The 19,294-nt window shown below is 39.8% G+C and overlaps 1 protein-coding gene across 1 annotated transcript in view; it reads right to left on the reverse strand.

The window, feature by feature from the left end:
• The window catches only part of LOC117042294, an 86,226-nt gene that overhangs the window by 60,603 nt on the left and 6,329 nt on the right, over window positions 1-19,294 (reverse strand). Inside the window, exons 6-14 of the mRNA XM_033141841.1 lie at window positions 17,579-17,797; window positions 16,947-17,090; window positions 16,072-16,232; window positions 14,459-14,574; window positions 11,845-11,960; window positions 7,607-7,816; window positions 5,221-5,364; window positions 3,261-3,424; window positions 1,349-1,461 (exon numbers count right to left, since the gene is read on the reverse strand). Coding sequence (XP_032997732.1) covers window positions 1,349-1,461; window positions 3,261-3,424; window positions 5,221-5,364; window positions 7,607-7,816; window positions 11,845-11,960; window positions 14,459-14,574; window positions 16,072-16,232; window positions 16,947-17,090; window positions 17,579-17,797 — 1,387 coding nt within the window. The remainder of the gene's footprint in view (window positions 1-1,348; window positions 1,462-3,260; window positions 3,425-5,220; window positions 5,365-7,606; window positions 7,817-11,844; window positions 11,961-14,458; window positions 14,575-16,071; window positions 16,233-16,946; window positions 17,091-17,578; window positions 17,798-19,294) is intronic.

The following is a 19,294-nucleotide window of genomic DNA, read 5'->3' on the forward strand; positions in this document are numbered from 1 at the left end:
TCTAGAATATGTAGAAAAAACTGAAATCTAAAAGCAGAATGCAAACAAAAAGCAGATGGCATAGAAATTAGGGACATCTCTGAGAGTCCAGTTCCCAAATTAAAACAGAACGGATGGAACAATAGCTCAACACTAAACATAGCAGTGTGGTGTCACAGGAAAGTGGGACCAACTGCCTTTATATTACTGAACAGAACAAAAATCCAGTTATATTGATATACAGGCAGCCCCCAGTTTACGCATGTTCAATATGTGCGCGACCATGTCTATGCACATCATGCCGAACGTGAAAGTGACCTGGAAATGCCATAAAGACATCACTGAAAGGGTGGAATGGAGGCAAAGGCAGAACAAGCTGTTTGCAGGTTTTTTCAACGGTTTTCTTTGGTACGCAAAATGTTAATGGGAGGCGACCTGTAAATTGGGAGGGGAGATCTCCCTAAACCTAAGAAATTAATAAATGTCAGAATCTAGCTAATATTTGGATAAGAAATGGAAAATGCAACCTGCTGAACTGTGCCAGATGAGGAATCCCTGGGTTGGTGCTTGCTAACTAGGTGCAGAGCCATTAAAAACCAACAGTGGGCCATTAAGGATTTTGGCAATACAAATGAACTGTCCTCTCCACCACCCATCCTGGTTCTGAGTGGACAGAGGCAGGACAATTAACAGGTGATGGGGAGGGGTGACTAGAAAAAGAGTAATTTCATAGGAGGCTTGGGTGAGAGGCGTGCTGGGAAAGAGAACAAAGGCCAGACCCCGAGAACTGCTGGGCAGGCAGAACCAACTTGGCTGCTGTCTGGAAGAGGCTGCATTAAGAGACAAGGGGCCATGACTAATTGCTGCTTTGGAACGAAGCTTGCTGAAGCTATGGGGGGGGGTGAGAGACACTCTTAGGACAAAATGTTCTGCACCCCCTCCATTTTAGATTTCCAGGGGTAAATGTGTTAATAAAAAATATTTCTTAAAGACACTAGCCTCCACTGTCTTTCCAATGGAAATACAACCCTGGGTTATCTCCTGGAACCCCTAGAATCTCACACCGCACATGGAGATTATGTTGACATGTAACAATATTATTCCATTCAAACAAAACTGAAGGAAGGCAGTCACAAAAGAATGGGAAAATAATGTATATCTTCCAGAGAAGAACTCTCTCCGTCAGTCTGTAGGCCTTACCTTCCAAAATGCTTCTCATCACCAAATCCTTCTTTAGCATCCTCTTCTGATGACAATTTGAGAGTTATAACTGAGCAAGAGTGCTATTAAAAACAACGCTCAATAGGTACTATGGAAGTAACTATGGAACTATGCTCTTTTCCTGCAACTGCTGAAATTGAATGCTTACCAGGAGTAGAGTGATGGATCAACAGCTTCTCGACCACCACTCCATTTCCATATAATCCCTTCCTGTAGCAAACCAATCCAACTCTGAGTTTCCAGCATGTTAGTAAGCCACTTCTAGAAAAAGAAATATCTTTTAAAAACAGTTTATTGAATTTAAGACCTGAACAAATCTCTGGAATCTGTATTGGGATGGATAGAATTCAACAGGTACTGTTGGTTGATGACAGATGCAAGCTACAGAACCCTGCTAGACAAAGGATCCTTGGGGTGGCTTATGCAGTCATTAAAAGACAAAGGTGTTGATTGCCATCCATTAGCACATCATTAGCACATTTCTCAGGACTGTGAAAGACAGGGGTAGTCAAGGTGATAGGGAGCATGTTGTGCTCACATGAAAAATAGAATTGTGCATGCACACGAAAGCTCATACCAAGAACATACTTAGTTGCTACTGGAAGGAATTTTTTATTTTATTTTGTTATGAAAAAAAATGGGCCTCTAAAAATGTTCTTGGGATAGGGATGAGTTGTTTGGAGCAGGGATGTGCTGGGAAGAAGGAGGGGAACAAAAGCCAGAAATGATCTTGGCAGACTGACTGAGGCTTGGGCTCCAGCGCTGCACTGCTGTGGGGAACACGCCCCTCTTGCAATGACTCCTTCCATCTAAGTTCAGGTGTAAATATGTGAATAAAGCATATTCTTAAAGCTACAACAGCTTCCGCTGCGTCTTGATTCTCAAAGGAGCACGGACCCTGGTTGGGCACCTAGAACTGCTTGGCAGTCAGCAGGGTAGTGCTCAGCCTTTGTAACAATACTTAAAACACCGGTACAGGAGGAGTTACAGCTCTTCAGCCATGTACTTCAAGCCTTGATGGTAAACAGATTGATACAAGCAATTTTCCTCCCACTATTCCCTAGATTGCTTTTTAGCTAGTTTACTCAAATGCAGCAATTGCATTTTTTAGCTAGTTTACTCAAATGCAGCCATTGCAGTAGACTCATCTTGATGTTATTAGGGCCAGTTTATCAGTGGGCTGGTAAATTTTTTAAAGGAACTGATGTAACTGATGAATTGTTGTTGTTCAGTCGTGTCCCGACTCTTCGTGACCCCATGGACCAGAGCACGCCAGGCACCCCTATCCTCCACTGCCTCTCGCAGTTTGGCCAAACTCATGCCAGTCGCTTCGAGAACACTGTCCAACCATCTCATCCTCTGTCGTCCCCTTCTCCTTGTGCCCTCCATGAAGAAAACTCCATGGACAAAGACAACTGATGAATTAACCTAAACCAATTAAAGGGAGGAAATGCTACTCATCACAGCACCTATCCACTGGGCTTGATATAGCAGGACTCTCAAGGTACAAATCTACTTTGTTTTATTCTTGAGAGGGAGTACTATTAATTTCCTTTAGTTCTTAGCCATCCAGCTAGCCTTTTCCCTCCCTCTATTGTACCTTAGTGCATGTATGTATGCATGCACATACATACAGTACCTAGCTTGGCTAGAGAACTGTCCAGGCCCTGCTCACCAGTCTCCCAAATGATCTACCAGCCAGTCCCATTTCTGAAGCTTACATGCCTTCCACACCCTTCTACCTTTTTGACTTGAGCAATAGGGAGAGAAAACCATCTTCAGTGGGTCAGATTTGGCTTCAGTCTAATTGATTACATATCTGATCAAATGTAAAAAGTTGCAGTGCATTGAACCTAAATTAGTCAGTTTAAAATGTACTTATGCCTGTTCTTTTCAATGATCTGATGTGTATCTGATTGGGTTTATGTGTTTTTGAAATATTTCCAGTTCCTTTTACTGAAAATAGGAAGGTAGCCTAAACTGAAACTAGCAATGTTTCAAACCTTTTACAGTATGTCTTTTTGTAGTCTCAAATTTATCCCTGCACTAAACTACAATACCTTTTCTTTTTCACTGTCAATCTTGACAAGGTTGACATCCTTGTAGTATGAACACCGTACGCTTGCCTGTGCGTGCTGCTCTTTCCTTTCCTTTTCAAAATAATAGCAGTGTCCATCATACCACCACCATGGGGCATTCTGTGGACATTTTGGATTCATGATGCCTGAAATGAAGAAAATATAAGGAAACTAATCTCTTATGTCAAGTGAGAACTGAACCTTTCTCTATAGTTTAGGATAATATCCTTGATTGGATTTCTCCTCCAACTTGCTCCAAAAGACAGGCATGCCATCTGTGGTGGGAACCTAGCATCTTGCCTGCTCTAATAAAGCAGCTTCAGGCACTGCTCTGCTTCTCTCTGTTGTTATTCTTATTCTTAAGAGGTGAGTGTGTGATCTTTCCACGGTATTTCACACATAACTAGTGCAATTACTCCATCTTCCAATGAGGGGAGATTTTTGGTTATGTTCCGTCTTCCCAGGATTTTTCCATTGTTTGTTTGTTTGTCCTCTTGCTTGTAGACATAAATGCACCCCTTCCTTGTGACAATGGTTCTGTTTGTTTTCTTCTTAGAATATAACCACTACCAAAGTTCTGCAAATGTCTAAATGTTGGTCTTCAGATTTGGCTTCACTAGTGGCTATTTTAGCTATTTCTAATATCATCAGAGAAAGAAGACAGGCCGACTCAACTGCCCTCCAGTAAGGTTATTTATTCTTTTCCATACAGCCTTAGCTATATCACATGCTAAACTAAAGCATCATGGCCAACTCCGCAGTGCAGCAGCTTTTAGTACTCCAAGTGACAGGAACACATTCTGACAGATATTCAGTGAGTTAGACAACAGTCCTTTATGTATTTACTTGAGAGTAAGCTTCACTGAACTCAGTATGCCTAAATTTTGATTAAACATGAGTAGGATTGGCAGTGCTAGTTTACCAGAACAGGTCACAAACAATCTTGCAGAAACTAGAGGTGTGCCAAACCATTCGTTTTATTTTCATTAATATTTTCATCATGAAGCAAAGGCTCATGTATAATGCAGATATTCTGAAGCAAAAGCTGGTGTGCAATGTTTGCCGTTATACTATTTTCTGATGTTTCACAACTGTACACCCTTTTCTTCATTCATAAGCACTACCAATTACACATATCAAATTTGCACTGAACAGAATCATGCTATTAACATGTTTTTTGCTTCACATTAGCATCTGTTTGCATTTACTTTCCAGTGCTTTTCTACTGAAGTTCATACTGTGTCTAGCCTTTTGTTTTATAGGGCCAAATGAGCTGCCTCCAGAGATATGTAGTTTTAGTCATCATGCCTTGTCTCTAAGCCTGTCTCAAATACGTTTCCTTAAAAACAGCACCAACAAATCTCATAAGGATTTTGTAGCAACATTGCCACATTGTATCTGTTTTTAAATAAGCATCTTTTTGTATTTTCTATTGTTTTCTGTCATGGAGACAAATGAGCTCATCTAGCAAATACTGTATACAAATTGATCCTTTTTAGTTTTGAGAGATTGCACAAACAAGAAAACTTCTATTTTGGAAATAAGAAGGGTAGAGGGTGTTGTGGGTAAAAAAGTTAATGCAGATTGCACATGCTGGAGAACATATATTAACATGTTACAAGGAAAAATCTAAGGATGGCATTAAAAAAAAACCAACTACCGGTACTTAGTTATTTGAGCAAGTGGCCTGATGTGCATTTCATTCTGCTGTAGTTTTACACTTTGTTGAATTCAGTGGAAATACCCTTAACCTCACCTATAAATTAGTCAGTTATTTGCCATGGTTCTACCAATGCTTAAAGTCAACCAAAATTTTCCATAGAAAGACAGCTCCACCCTTGCAAAATAAATATTCTAGATTTTCATTTCTGCTATATAGACAAACAAACAAACAAACAAACACACACACACACACATAAATCTGTTCAAAGTAATACTGTACCTAATTCACACAGTTCACCTTTGAACTGGCCAATACACTGCATCCTTTCTGGGCACTTGCCATTTACTGAATTACACCTGAATCCTCCATAGCATTTTTTACAATCAGATGCACAGTTATAACCATAGAAACGAAAGTCACATTCTGTGTAGAGAATCAGATAAAATTATTACACACTTAAAACAAAATTTTACAAAACCTCAGAGAAAGCTGAGACAAGCAACCAAATGACATCACCATCTAGCTGGCTTCTGCACCATCTAGCTGATCTAAATGTTAATATGCAAAAGGGGTCATGGGAAATAGGGGAGTTGAGGAACTTGAAGCATCTGACATTAATAAAGATGAAGGCTGATGTAACTGCTTATCTCATTTTTTTAAAAAAAAACCCAAAGATCACTTAAGATGAATTCCACCATTCCCAGTGAGAAAGCATATCAAACCATTGTAGAGTGGGAAAGGGCAGTATGGAGAAAACAAATAATCCTGGTTGACTCATAACACAGACACATAGATCTTAACCTAAAGGCTGTGCCTAAAGCTTTATGCAGTTACTATGCTTTGCTTGCCTGCACCATACACAGTGGTACCTCGGGTTAAGTACGCTTCAGATTAAGTACGCTTCAGATTAAGTACGCTTCAGGTTAGGAACTCCGCTTAAGAACAGAAATCGTGCTCTGGCGGCGCAGCAGCAGCAGGAGGTCCCATTAGCTAAAGTGGTGCTTCAGGTTAAGTACGCTTCAGGTTAAGAATGGACCTCCGAAACGAATTAAGTACTTAACCCGAGGTACCACTGTACTTAATTCTCAGAGTTGTTTAAAAATCAACCCCTCTTCCCAGGAATTCTGGAGAACTGTAGCTCTGTGAGGGGAATAGGGGTCTCCTAACAACTCTCAGCACCCTTAACAAATTACAGTTCTCAAGATACCATGAGGAAGATATGGCTGTTTTAAGTCATATGATTCCACTTCAAATGCATCATGCAGACAGGATCTCAGACTGCTGTGAAGCTAAACTAGGGAGGAGGTTGGAAGAGAGAAACAGAAGGTAGGAACAAGTCATAATAATGTAAATGAGTAAGTAAAGACTTCCAATTAAGATCAAGCAATACAGTACATGAGTGAAAGGAAGTAAAGACTAAGTGAGCAGAGTCTGAACGACCAGTCCCTAAAACAAAGAAAAACAGGATAATCATATATGGGGAAATTATTGCTTTTCTAAGTCTCCTCCATTTATATATGGGCCTATGGCTGTAAATAAACATCTATCTATCTATCTACTCCATTTAGATTGCAGGACTTAAAATCTCTTCCTTGAATCTTGGGGAGGGGGGAATACTTTTTTTAAAGGGGATCAATCCCTGTTGCAGGTAATTATACTGCACCCCACATAATACAGTTCTTTGAATGTTCATGTCATGTCTTTTGGGGAAATCACTGCATAAGGTCACTGCAACTGTGATGAACTGGGTTCCAAGATGTCAGGGTAGAGTTAGAAAAAGAGTTAGAATGTTCACAGAGGCAAGGGTTAAGTTATGACTCCAACTCGGGGGAGGGGAGGTACAAGCCAGTCCTCACTAGGGGGTTAGAAAAAGAGCGGGGGGGGGAGCCTTTTGAGAGTTGCTGGTCAGGGGAGAAGCAGAGCTCAGAAGGTATCTGAACTGAATGACTCTGTGGAGTGATAGTTGAAGTTAAGAACTATTTATTAATACTGTTTGTGAATTCTTAATAAAAATTATAAAAGACCAAGAGACGTTTGTGTGGTAATGTGAAGAGGAATCGACCAGCCTTGACACAAAAGTTTTAAATTTCTAAACTCTCTCAAATGTGTGTATTTCTTGATTTTATTTAATAAATGTGTTTTCTGGTCCTATGTCGAGAAAAACACACTTATGGCCAGGCTTAAAAAGTCCATGTATGACAGTCCACATGTGCACTAGAGGCTTTTCATACATTGCCACTATCCATTTTAGTCACAAGAACCCCTAAAATGGGTAGTTAATATAGTAGAGAGATGCAGCAAGAAATGAGAACTTGCGAACTTCCCCCTGGCTTCCATATATGTGCATAAAAGTACTTTCTGCATGGGGCTCTTTAGATCCTGATCTATGAGTTTTGAATGTAAGCGAGATACGGCTTTGGCTAAGACATGAAATCTAAATCTGGGGAATGAAATAGAATTACATTTTACAGCTCATATTTAAAATGGGAGCTATTTAGATTACAGTAGGAACAAATATGCAAGCTTTTCAAACTAAATCAAAACTTGAATAGTGAAGAAAAATGAAAGATCCCTATAAGACCCACAACACTTTGCAAATATTTTTAAAGTACTAGTGCATTTTAAAAGCTGTTTACTAGTTTTTATTTCAGGCGCACAAACATACCACGTCTTATGTATGAAGTTGCAGTTTCATCATAAGTAACAATTATATCAACACCTCTTGTTCTTCTGTAGTATCGGTAATCTTTCACTATTCCTGTGCAGATGGGATCATTTAAGCAGTCTAATGCAGCGGTGGAAAAGGAGGTATAAAAGTGAGGTTCTAATGGTCCTGACAAAAACTGGTCAGTAAAGACATCAAAAAGGTTTTCCACTGAGGTGAAAAGAAAAAAGAGGGAGGGGGCAGGAATTGTCTTTACTATTCATTCTAATAGAAATATGCTTTGAATAATTCTCAAATAAAGTTTACAAGACATTTTTTTTATCCAGCTATGTTGTTTTACCTCAGAGTTCTTCTGTGGGTTACTTTTCTTTTACAGACCTAGATAGTCAATTGTTTGGCAGTGCAACACCCTCAGCCCCCCACACTGAGCGTTCAGAACATATACAAGCCAGAGATACTCTAAGCGGAACTCCATGTCCTAGCAGAAGGGGCAAGGGTAAAATGTAAATCTCTGTCTTAGGTGTTTACATAGCAATGTGTTGGGCTCACCCACTGTTTCACAATATAGAGTAAGACTTCTTACTCATTTACTGTATATTCTGGCGTATAAGACTACTTTTTAATCCAGGAAAATCTTCTCAAAAGCCGGGGGTCATCTTATACGCCGGGTGGAGAATCTGCAGTCAAGTATATCTCAAACTCTGTATTTTAACTGGAAAAGTTGGGGGTCTTCTTATACGCTCAGTTGTCTTATACGCTGGAAAATACGGTAGCTTAAGAGTGTGAATGTGCTAGATATAACTGCTGTACCTACACGACATAAAGATCAATAGAAATATATTACTTCACATTAGTTACTCCTTTAGCTAATGTATATTTTCTTTCATGGAATGAACCATTCTTTTGGGGTAGTACACCAGGGTCCAGAAAGGTCTTTTTCATGAGTGGACGTGCCACTGCCCCTTTCTTTTAAAATATTTTCACTGTAGAATTTTGAACCTATGACAATTCAATATTACATTTCTTATACAATAAGATAATAGTGCAATCATAAAGAGGGGAAAGAAAAGTGGAGAGAAACAGATCTATATACATAAAAATCTAAATTATTGTGAATTGACTATAAGGTGAAAAACCATCATTTACATTGTCATTCCACAATTATATATAGGCAATTTCTCAATAAATTTATTTTCCTGATTGTTATATATTGTGTTCCTCTTGTACATTAACCTTATAATAAGACTAATTTGTCAAATTTTCCTCAACCATTCCTCTATAGTAGAGGGATCTTTGTTTTTCCATTTTTGAGTCATACTATATATTAAACCCACTTTAATTCTTTTGCACCTCCAGCACTGCTTATTTTGGCTATAAATTTTGCCAGTATTATGTAGTTAGATACTATTGGAATAGTAGTTTGAAACTGTTTTCTTTCATATTCACACCTAATAGTATTTTGGGGATATTTTTTGAATTCCAAATGCAACAGAGATAATGTTGCAGCTAATTTTTGTTGGTAATAATCCATTTTTTATTTCTTTTGTCTTTGATGTCAGCTGTAGGGTAATTAGAAATAATCTATTCAAGAATTTGAGTTATGAGACTGAGATTAAAAAGTGTTTATTAGCAGGATGGTAAAAGCTCCACATCTATTAAGTGATTTTCTCCATCATTTTCTTTAAAATTTTGGTAATACTCTCCAGACATTACTTAGGACCTGCCAATTATAGATGATACAGCTCCATTAGTCTCTGCCAACAGTCACTCCCCTTTCTGCATGGTTTTTCATTAAGTTGTTTAGGGATTTAATGAAATTTATTTGATTATTTATCAGTGCATAGACATAGATCAGAGAATGTGTATATTGAATTATGACCCCTTCTGAGTATTAATACCACCCCCCCTTTCAAATCAGTGGTTCCACATGGTCAGCACCCCTCATCCCTGACCTGAACAAACAAGCCATGATGGGCACAGACAGGTGGTCTTCATGGAACTGGATTAAGTCCCAGCTAAAACTTCCAACCAGAGACTGTTTTCAAGTTTAATTGCCCCCACCCAGGCAAATATCCAAGACAGCTTCCCCTCCTGCAACCACAATACAAAGCTAGACCTACTGGAAGAGCCTTTTTGAGTTCTCTGTATCAATATTGTGTGCCAAAATTTTAAGTTTTGCAAAAGAGGGCATACTGCCCACGGTCAAGGATCCAAACACTGCAGTGATTTGTCAAAAATGACTTTGTAGAAAGCATATTCCATTCAAAAGCACTCTGAAAAAGAACAGCCTGTTTCCTTCCTTTTTATTCTGTACTATAGTCCTCTACAAGTTTTGGCAAAGGAGTGTACATTCTGCACCTCCTAGTGCCAGCATGTGTACCCAATACTGTATGGCTCATCTATACTAATTCTGCAAATACAGCAGATCTTGTCCAATACAGTAATGTTTCTGTTAGAAATTGTAGAAATACATTTTTTCACTAACTTGAGTTCTCCATTAACTCATGTGTTTCCAAATTGCAATATGTGGAATGTGGAAGGAGTGATACACTGGTAATTCTCCTAAACATTCCATAACAATGTATTTGAAAGAGGAGGGTATCATTGAGCAGAATGTCCAGCAGCAATGTTCATCCCAGGATTGGCCACCTCAGTGCTCTCTGGCAAGTGTAGATCATCTGTTGGAGCATATGCCTTCCAAAGGATGCTTCCTCAGAGATACAAGTGTCAGAGCTCTATAAGTCTTTCCAAAATACATTTTGGAAGTCCTCCAAATGTCCAATGTGTGCCACTCCTTTTCTTTGTGGGACATACAGCAAGGAAGGAAGGAAGGAAAACATCAGATTTTATGCCTGACAGAAGGCAAAGTTGACATTAGGTATAAACATTGGTTTTGTTTGCAGAACTTTCAAGAGAACCAAGAGATCCAGAGTTCTGAGACCCTTCTTGCTGGCATTTTAAAGTGTATAATATATATGGAGCCTCAAAGCTGATCAGTGCTTGCAAATCATGTGAAGGTGCCACAACAGAAATCTGTGCACTTGATATTAGAGAAGTGAGTCTCCCCTAAATATGCACTTCAAACTGGAATGGGAGGAGGCAGGACTCCTCCACCCTTCTTCAAAACTGTGGACATTGCTTATGCCTGTCTCAAAACTGTGTAGCTTGAGCTACGACTACCTTGAGATCAGCCAAGGTTGCAGATGCACCCATCTATCGTCACAATCTTCCGCCTCCCAGATCAGGTGTGGGGAGCCTTTGGCCCTCCAAATGTTGCTGAACTACAACTCTCATCAGTCCTAGCAAGCATGGCCAATGGCCAGACATAATGGCAGTTATGGTTCAGCAACATCTGGAGAGCCAAAGGTTCCCCAGGCCTCTCCCAGATGGTCATGTACAAGCTCATCTACACCTCACTCTTCACTCAATGAAGAGTAGATCTTTTAAAACAGTAGTTACACCTCAGGTTGTGTTCGCTGCGGGTTGCGTTCGTCACGGGATACGAACGCACCGAACGCAGAAGTACCAGAACAGGTTACTTCCGGGTTTGGCACTTTGCACATGCGCAGAAGTGCTAAATCACAATTTGTGCATGTGCAGAATAGCCGAATCACGCTGCGCACATGTGCATATACAGCGCTTCAGGTTGCGGACCTTTCAGGTTGCGAACGGGGTTCCGGAACGGATCCCATTCACAACCAAAGGTACCACTGTACACACTCTGGCTGAGAATTGTCCAGCACTACTCTGGGCATTCTTAATTCCGTTGGGAGGTCTTTTGGCATCTCAGGCATGGAAGCTATCAGGGGCAAATGATAGGGAAGCTCCTTAGGACCATCTAGATGGCCTGTGCAGTTGGTTTGTAGACCCCTATCACACCTGATATTCATTTGTGTATCACATGATTCACAGCTTGCTTCATCCCACATGATAAAGGGTACCTATGCAGTCTCGTGCCTCACCATGAACGGAGAAAAGAAATCTGATTAACTTGAACAGCTCACCTTGATATAATTAAAATCAAAATTATAAGCAAGTATTTAGGGAAGTTTTTAATGTTTGATGTTTTATTGTGCTTTTAATATTCTGCTGGGAGCAGCCCAGTTGGGCAGGGTATAAATAATAAATTTATTAACTATTTATTATTATTATTATTATTATTATTATTATTACTTTTATTATTATTATAACATAATTTTTCTTCTTCATCACCTTCAGAACTCTACGGTGCAGTTTACCTTCAATTCTCTTGCAAATCAATTTGTGTTTTTCCTCACAATTTAGTCTCAGAGCAGTTTTGTTTACTGAATTAAGACCCACACATCTTCCAACTGGGCTCCCTTTTAGTTCCAACCTGTAAGAAAAAGACATGACTGATTAACTGGTATAAACACAGATATGCACATTTCTGTTACATCTTATAAAAAACTTTTCAGACACGTTACAGATCACAACAACAATAAACCAGGAGCAGCCAGAGGAGGGGTGGCACCAGGCTCCTGGCCTCCAACAGAGTTGCTGCAGCTTACTGGGAGGGAGAGGGGCATTCTGCAGGGAGAATTGACTCCTCAGCCACACAGCACCAACCTTCCTATTTGTGTTTCACCAGCATTTCACGACATTTCTTTTTAAACATGACTTTGATTCTGTTGTTGCTTAATTTATATGCCATTTTCATTTTGAGAATAAATGAATTTAATGTATTTATTATTAGCTCTGGATTTCTGTGCTCTTTTTTTTTACAAAAAATTATTGGTTTTCCACATCAAAAAACAACAAATACAACAGAAAAACAACAAACAATAACAATCATTCAAAGAAAAAACAAATACTACAAACTACATCAACATAATGAAAGAAAACAAAGACATACCTTACACACAAGAACACCAACTCTCCAACTATTAATTATAATCTTATTCCGAATCCAATTAAGGGGGACTTCCCCCGTTCTCTCTCCTGCGTTCAGTTCGAATTTACTTTAGTAACTTTTCTATTTAATTTATCAAATCATTCACCTATAATCATAACTTTCATAATTTTCATTTCAACATCTTATATCTTTTAACTTCAAAATCTAAAAAAAAACAACTTCATATTGCAAATCTTAACTTCTTATAACCTTTTCTATCTCTTATTCCCATAAAACTGCTGCACTTATTACTCTAATTCATACCTTACAAAGTATTAAATCAACACAATCTCATAAAAACAATCCAGGTATTTCTTCTTCCAAGTCCATTTTTACTCTCTGACGTCGGGGTACTGTGGTAAGCCTTCCTAGTTAATCATACATATTCTTTCACCCTATCCCTCTTCTTGCCATTTTCTCTCCTCCCATCACAGTCACCCCCCAGCCTTCCCCCCAGTCTTTTTCCCAACCATAGTCCAGAATGTCTTCTTTTCCTTGATATCCAAAAACAGAGGCATTGTCCCAAAGGATCTTTGCAGAACTCTTCGAAGGAAGTAGTACATCACCGACAAGCATCTCCAATTCAGACTTCAGATCATATTGTGATTGTAATTCCCAAAATTGTTGTTCCTGCTTTCCTGGGCTCCCACCCCAGAAAGCCGATATAACTTCACGATAAAGAGCCCCTGACCTCCCACGTCGACAGGGCTTTTCTTCTTTTTGGAGTTGCGTCTTTTCCCCTTCAGATAAAATCCCTGAGGATCGCTCTTTAATTATTCCTTTGAGTTCATTGGCCATGTTCTTCAAAGCAGTTCCAATCTCAGAAAATCTTTCGGTGACATTCTGGTTTAAAAGTTCTAGTTTCAAAAGAATTGTCCTTTGTCCTAAAGTCATTGCTGGGTCAGGAGACATTATAAAAGTGAAACCAAAGAGGGCAGAAGTAGGCAGGAAACAACAAAGTTCAGTACTTTTCCATCTTGAAATCTCAGGTTACAGCCGCCATTTCCCCCTGATCAGAGTGCAAAAAGTTTTCACTTTATATTCCACGTTCTCAAGAGGATATATCTCAAGATTCTCAGTCCACCCCTAACTGGGGTTTCTTAGCAGTTTAAGCTCAAAATCAGCAAAAACATTTGTATCAGCCAAAAGTAGCAACAGCCAGATACAGTTGTCACATTCCTCTTGTTGCAAGGGAGAGAAATGGACCTCCTTTTTAACGGTTCTCCCCGACAGCCAAATAAATCAAATTTTGCTGCCAATTAAACTCCGTACTTACAGCTTACGGGTTTCTTCTTGTTTTTAGTCCAAGGCAGGAACGAGGCGCTCAAATATCGCATAGCTTCCCTGGTTGGGGACAGCCTCCACAGCCCCGCGCTGCTACCCATTCACTCGGGCGACCCTTTTACAAGGGAAGCCCGAGAATGGAGCAGCGCAGTGGGGCCCGCTGGAGAGCCCAAACCGTGGGACGCTCTTCCCGCAGCTTACCGGAGCCCGCCGTGCGGTTGCAGGACTCCTGGCCTCCAGGGAAGCCGGGGCTGTCTCGCAGCCGAGACAACCCCCAGCCGCCGATAATGGCGTCCTCGCCGGAAGTCCGGATTTCTATGCTCTTTCTGCCTTTGCTTTTTTGTTCTTTGAGGTAATGATTTTAGATATTATTTTTGCTTTCATTGTTGTGTTACAGTTCGCTGGAGTTGTTTACAGTTCTAGACTTCCACAATGGTAAACTGATTCCTGTTTTTAACATTTTTATGGTTTATTGTATGATTTTATGCTTCTATTGTTGTAAGCTGCTTTGATTTTTTATGATATAGCAGTACACAAATACATAAATACATAACAAAACTGAGAAAAATAGTTTTACTGAAGATGAAAATAGTAATATTGAAATGCAGATTAGAAACAATGAAACTAAAATTGACAGAAACACTTATGAATGGTACCAATGTAATGCTTTAGCAGCTGATTTCATATTTGACCAAATCCATATGGATTTTTGCTTCCTGCTATTCAGCCCAGTCCACAAAATGTCATGAGGGGTTGCAGAGGTCAACCAGTCCTGCCAAAATACAAGAGACATTAAAACAATTTGGGATGCAACAATATTTGATGGCTATATTAGCCTTCTGCTGAATTTTACAAGGTCATAGTAGAGCTAACTGTACTTTAAACCACATAAAAGGAACTCCCCCAAGCCCTGGGATACAGGCCCTGGCAAAGGCTCCTGTAAGCTTCTGCTGGAAAAGATGGCTTCCTACCTCTTCTGAGATAACATAGATAGGATCCCTATCCCCAAGCTGGCAGAATTTTAACAAGCTGGCAGCAACTGCATGACAAGACAGGCTCCAATGCCTGGAGTTTGTGTTTGGCTCTGGCTCATAGCAAAAATGGGATTTCCATTTTCCCAAGTTCCCAAACTAGGACATTTTGTTTTTGAATTCTCTCAGTTTCAATATTTGCTGGTGTTGCTCGGCATTACTATCAATTTCTAGCACAAGAGGGCAGCATCCACAAGTCAAATGCTGGGTACAAACACATTCTCCACCCCCCCAGCCCAATAATTCAACATACTTTAAACTTTATACAGTTCTTCTTGAATAGGAAGCTCAGTTCTATTTAATCTCAGGTTCAATCTGTTAACTGGGTTTAGCAAACAAAGCTGTTTCCACACACACCATGCTACAAATAGCAATTCAGTTTATTCCAAACAAAATTAAGCCCAATCATGTTCATAACTCACAAAGAACTTTCTAGAGCTATACAATACTTGTGAAATAAATACCTCACCTCTTGTATGAACATACTTTTATGTAATAAACTAGCAACAAGAGCCAGATATTGCAAGAATTTGTCTAATAACTTTCTGAATAAAACACCTTATGATTTAAAGCGAGACCTCTTGAAGACCTGCCTAAGACTCAAAAACATAGTGGGACTCAGAAGCAAGTCCTACTGAATTGAATGAGGCTTACCCCAAGGGAAATTTGCAGCTTTACTCTCTCTTGGAGAAGAGAGACACACTGTGTTGTTGGCGCTGATAAGCAGACACCCCTGACATTATAAAAGCAAAGAGAAATGCGGACCAGGGTGGAGAAAAATAGTGTCAAAGACAACCACAGCACCTCTGAAAAGAGAACTAGTTGGAAGAATGAGCCAGAAGGAACACTGGCATAAATCAGACCTGCCCACAAAGTTAGGGATATTTGATTTAGTCAGGGAAACCTAATTAGCAAAGACCTTCACTTTAAAGTGTATGTGGTGCAGGGAAAGAGACTAACAGCACCATGGGACTCGAACCAGACTGGGGCTGTGTCTTTTGATGCTGCTGCCACAGCACAACCATCACACTCATAACTGTTTTTAAAACACAGTAGGTTGTGGTAATGACAAGTGCAAATATCAGAAAGCCAAACCAATGCCAAAACTGTGCAGATATTCTGTTAAAAATTTACAAACCCTGCTTTTAACTGAAGATATTTCAAAATAGTAACAAATATATATATACAGCCATATAGATCTCCATTATTTGTGTTTTGCCATAGGGATGTGTAAATACCATTTCACTTTTGCTTTCAATCCATACAAGGTCTGTACTTCTGAATCTTCTGCAAAGTTTCCGAGAATCTGCCCAGCTGATGCTGACATTGCTGAAGTAATAGCAGCCCTTTCCCCAATATTTCCAACCAGAAAATCGTGGACACCATGCACTGTTCATAGCTAACCAAAACACAAATAAACAACAGATAACATTCCAGTCTGTATGCTGTAATAAGATTTGTCACAACATGCAAGGACCACAATGCAGACGCAAAACTAGGCTTTATTTCACCCGGGTCAAAGACCCAGTTTGGCAGCCCCCCACATGCATTTGCCTACACACACACAGAGGCTGAGAGCCTCAGTGGTGCCCCTCTGGAGGCTTCACTTGAGGCAAAAAAGGCTAGCCTCCTCCATAGCTACGGCTCTGTACAATGCATGCCTATAATATGGGTTTTGCTGTTATGCAAAAGCAAATAGTTCACCTAGGATCCACTCAAATTTCTCCCCAGATTTCTCTGTTTTAAATTGCCTGATTGTATTTGCAGAAGGGGACAACTGCATTCCCAACCCACTAATCTGTGTGTGTGTGTGTGTGTGTGTGTGTTGTTGTTGTTTTTTTTTGCAGACTTTAGACTTATCCACACTTCTGCTTGTCTCGTGTCTAGAAAGCATAGGTCCGAAAGGTTTTCGACTTGTTCCATGCTTTCTAGGCACAGGTCCAAGTGGTGAGGGGTTTCTTTTGGTCCCACCGCTTTCCCAAGGAAAACCTGCTATTTACCACTGAATCAGAATAAACATGAATCTATATTCATGAGTTTATATTTAGTTTTGCATGGTAGAAAGAGTTCTTCTCTGCTCCCAATTCATCCCCTACTAGCTTTGTTCAGGTACCTCGATCACAAATAGTAGGTGAGTCCTGAGCTCTACAAGAATGAAAATTATCACAAACTCCAGTGTATGGATTGCATAATTCATCACCATAACATCCGCTGCAAACAGAGGAACAGTTCTTTCCAAAGTAACCCAAGGAGCAATCTATGAAAAATAATAAAAAGGACATAACAATAATCATATTTGCCTTCCACAGTTCTCTGTTCCTTCTCCTGGTCATCTAATACTTAGGTTTTATTTATTTCATTTCAGAAATTATAAACATTATACAGAGAATACCCAAGTAGTGTACAGAATATCCATTCCTCTTTCTCTTTTATGCCAAGCTCTCTCAAACCTTTTCTTCACATTATCAAAATACTTTCCACAAAGATTCTGCTCTTGAAATGAGAATAAAACATGCAAGCTATCAAAATGAATATTTGCTCAAAATGCAGCATTTTAGTTTTACATTTATATTTCTTTCAGCTGAAACTTAATGCCTTTTTCATTTAGGGCAAAGAACTCACATTCTGATTACATCTCAGAATGCTCAGTCCCTAGTTCTAAAAACTGTATCAGTCAGTTTTTCTGTTATCACATAATGCATAATACAGTACTGTGAGCTGCAATCTACAGAATGTTTGGCCAACCTGATTTGACATATGCTGCAGACCAGCGCTCTTCACTTTTTAGCAATACAGTTCCTCTAGCAACCGCATAGGCATTATTCCAGGTAGTGATCCCTGTACATTGTTCTCTAAGCTCCAAGCAAGCTGCCTTTGCAGAAATCAAATCTGCATGTACTTGAGATACAGAGCCTGGTGGTGATAGAAGCACCTTTCCCCTGTGTTCCTGATACCGGTCAACAGCTGTAATAGGAAAAAGAATCCACACAGTAATCCAACCAGTTTAAATTAGTTGCACAAAATTGCCAGACTCACACTAGAAGCAATTCCAAATATATATTAAAAGTGTGCAAATACCAGTTAGGATTTGGCACATATCTTTACTTCAAGCATCATGTAACACTGTAGGCGTTTATCATTACTATGAAGTAATAGCAGCAAGTATGGGTGGAACAGTTATTCAACTTTACATATCACAAGAATTATCAACTCCCACAGAGTCAACAATGGCAAGGTGTTCAGCTAAATGGTCTATAGATGAGCCCTGTTGAGATTTAGCTTGTTGTCCTATGTGGAAGATTTATCTTATTTTTAGTCGATTGATTGCAATGCTCCCTACGAGGTGGTATTTGGCATGTTGGTGGCTGGGTTAACTGCCCACAGGGTGAGAGTTTGTTGGTGGAGAAGGGCTTAAATTAGAGGTGGGGAGAGGGTGTTTGCATTGCTCCAGGTGTGAGAAGGGTTGGAAATTACTGGGGTTGAGCTTTTCACCTGCTGACTTGTACATAGGCACTGGTTGTTAAATGGAATTGAGTGGACGGAGTGAAGTGGTGCATGCATGAAGTGTATGATTCTTGAGTGACTCAGCATAACAGTTGGTTCCTGAATTCCAGATTTGTATTTTTATATATAAAGACACCTAGTTTTGTAATATTTACGATACTATTTCTTGACGTATTTTTTATATGATTTGTTTTTGTTTTTTACTTATGTATACTGTGTGGATATATTTACTCCTTAATTACAAAATATACTCATGTATAAGCCGACTTTTCCAGCACATTTTTAATGCTGAAAACCCCCCCTCGGCTTATACTCAAGTGAGGGTTTGCTGCTGCTACTCGTGCCACCACCGCTCTGCCAAGTGCGGCTCCTATGCCTGCCCTTGCGAGTGGCAGAGGCTGTTGTCGGCGGAGGAATGAGCAGCCAGAAAGCAGCCCTTTCGGGCTGCTTTCTCCTCCGCCGCCTTTGCCACCCTAGGCATTTCCTACCCTAGGCTTATACTCAAGTCAATAAGTTTTCCCAGTTTTTGTGGTAAAATTAGGTGCCTCGGCTTATATTAGGGTCGGCTTATACTCCAGTATATACGGTATCTTATTTAAAATGTATCATATATTAATCGCAGTTGGATTGAATGTGGAATGTGTATGTAATGTATTTTGAGCCAAATTCAACTAACTGGTCTGGTCCTACTAGTGGAATCTCATGTGAAGACTTCTGGTAGCACACCAGGGCTTTCCCCGCCTCCCTTCCTCACACATGCCTCAGCTGGCTCTAGGAGGGTCAGGGAAACACGCAGAACAATTAGTAGAGCGAGGATGGGAGAGATTGTTCCATCAGACATACAGGAAATGCTTGAACTGACAGAATGTTTTGAAAGGAACAATGTTGAATTCCTCCCTTTGATTTCTGTTGAGATGTAAACCGCTTAGTGGTTTTCTGAAATATTAAGTGATATAC

Source organism: Lacerta agilis, chromosome 2 (assembly GCF_009819535.1).
Source record: "Lacerta agilis isolate rLacAgi1 chromosome 2, rLacAgi1.pri, whole genome shotgun sequence".
Taxonomy (NCBI): domain Eukaryota; kingdom Metazoa; phylum Chordata; class Lepidosauria; order Squamata; family Lacertidae; genus Lacerta; species Lacerta agilis.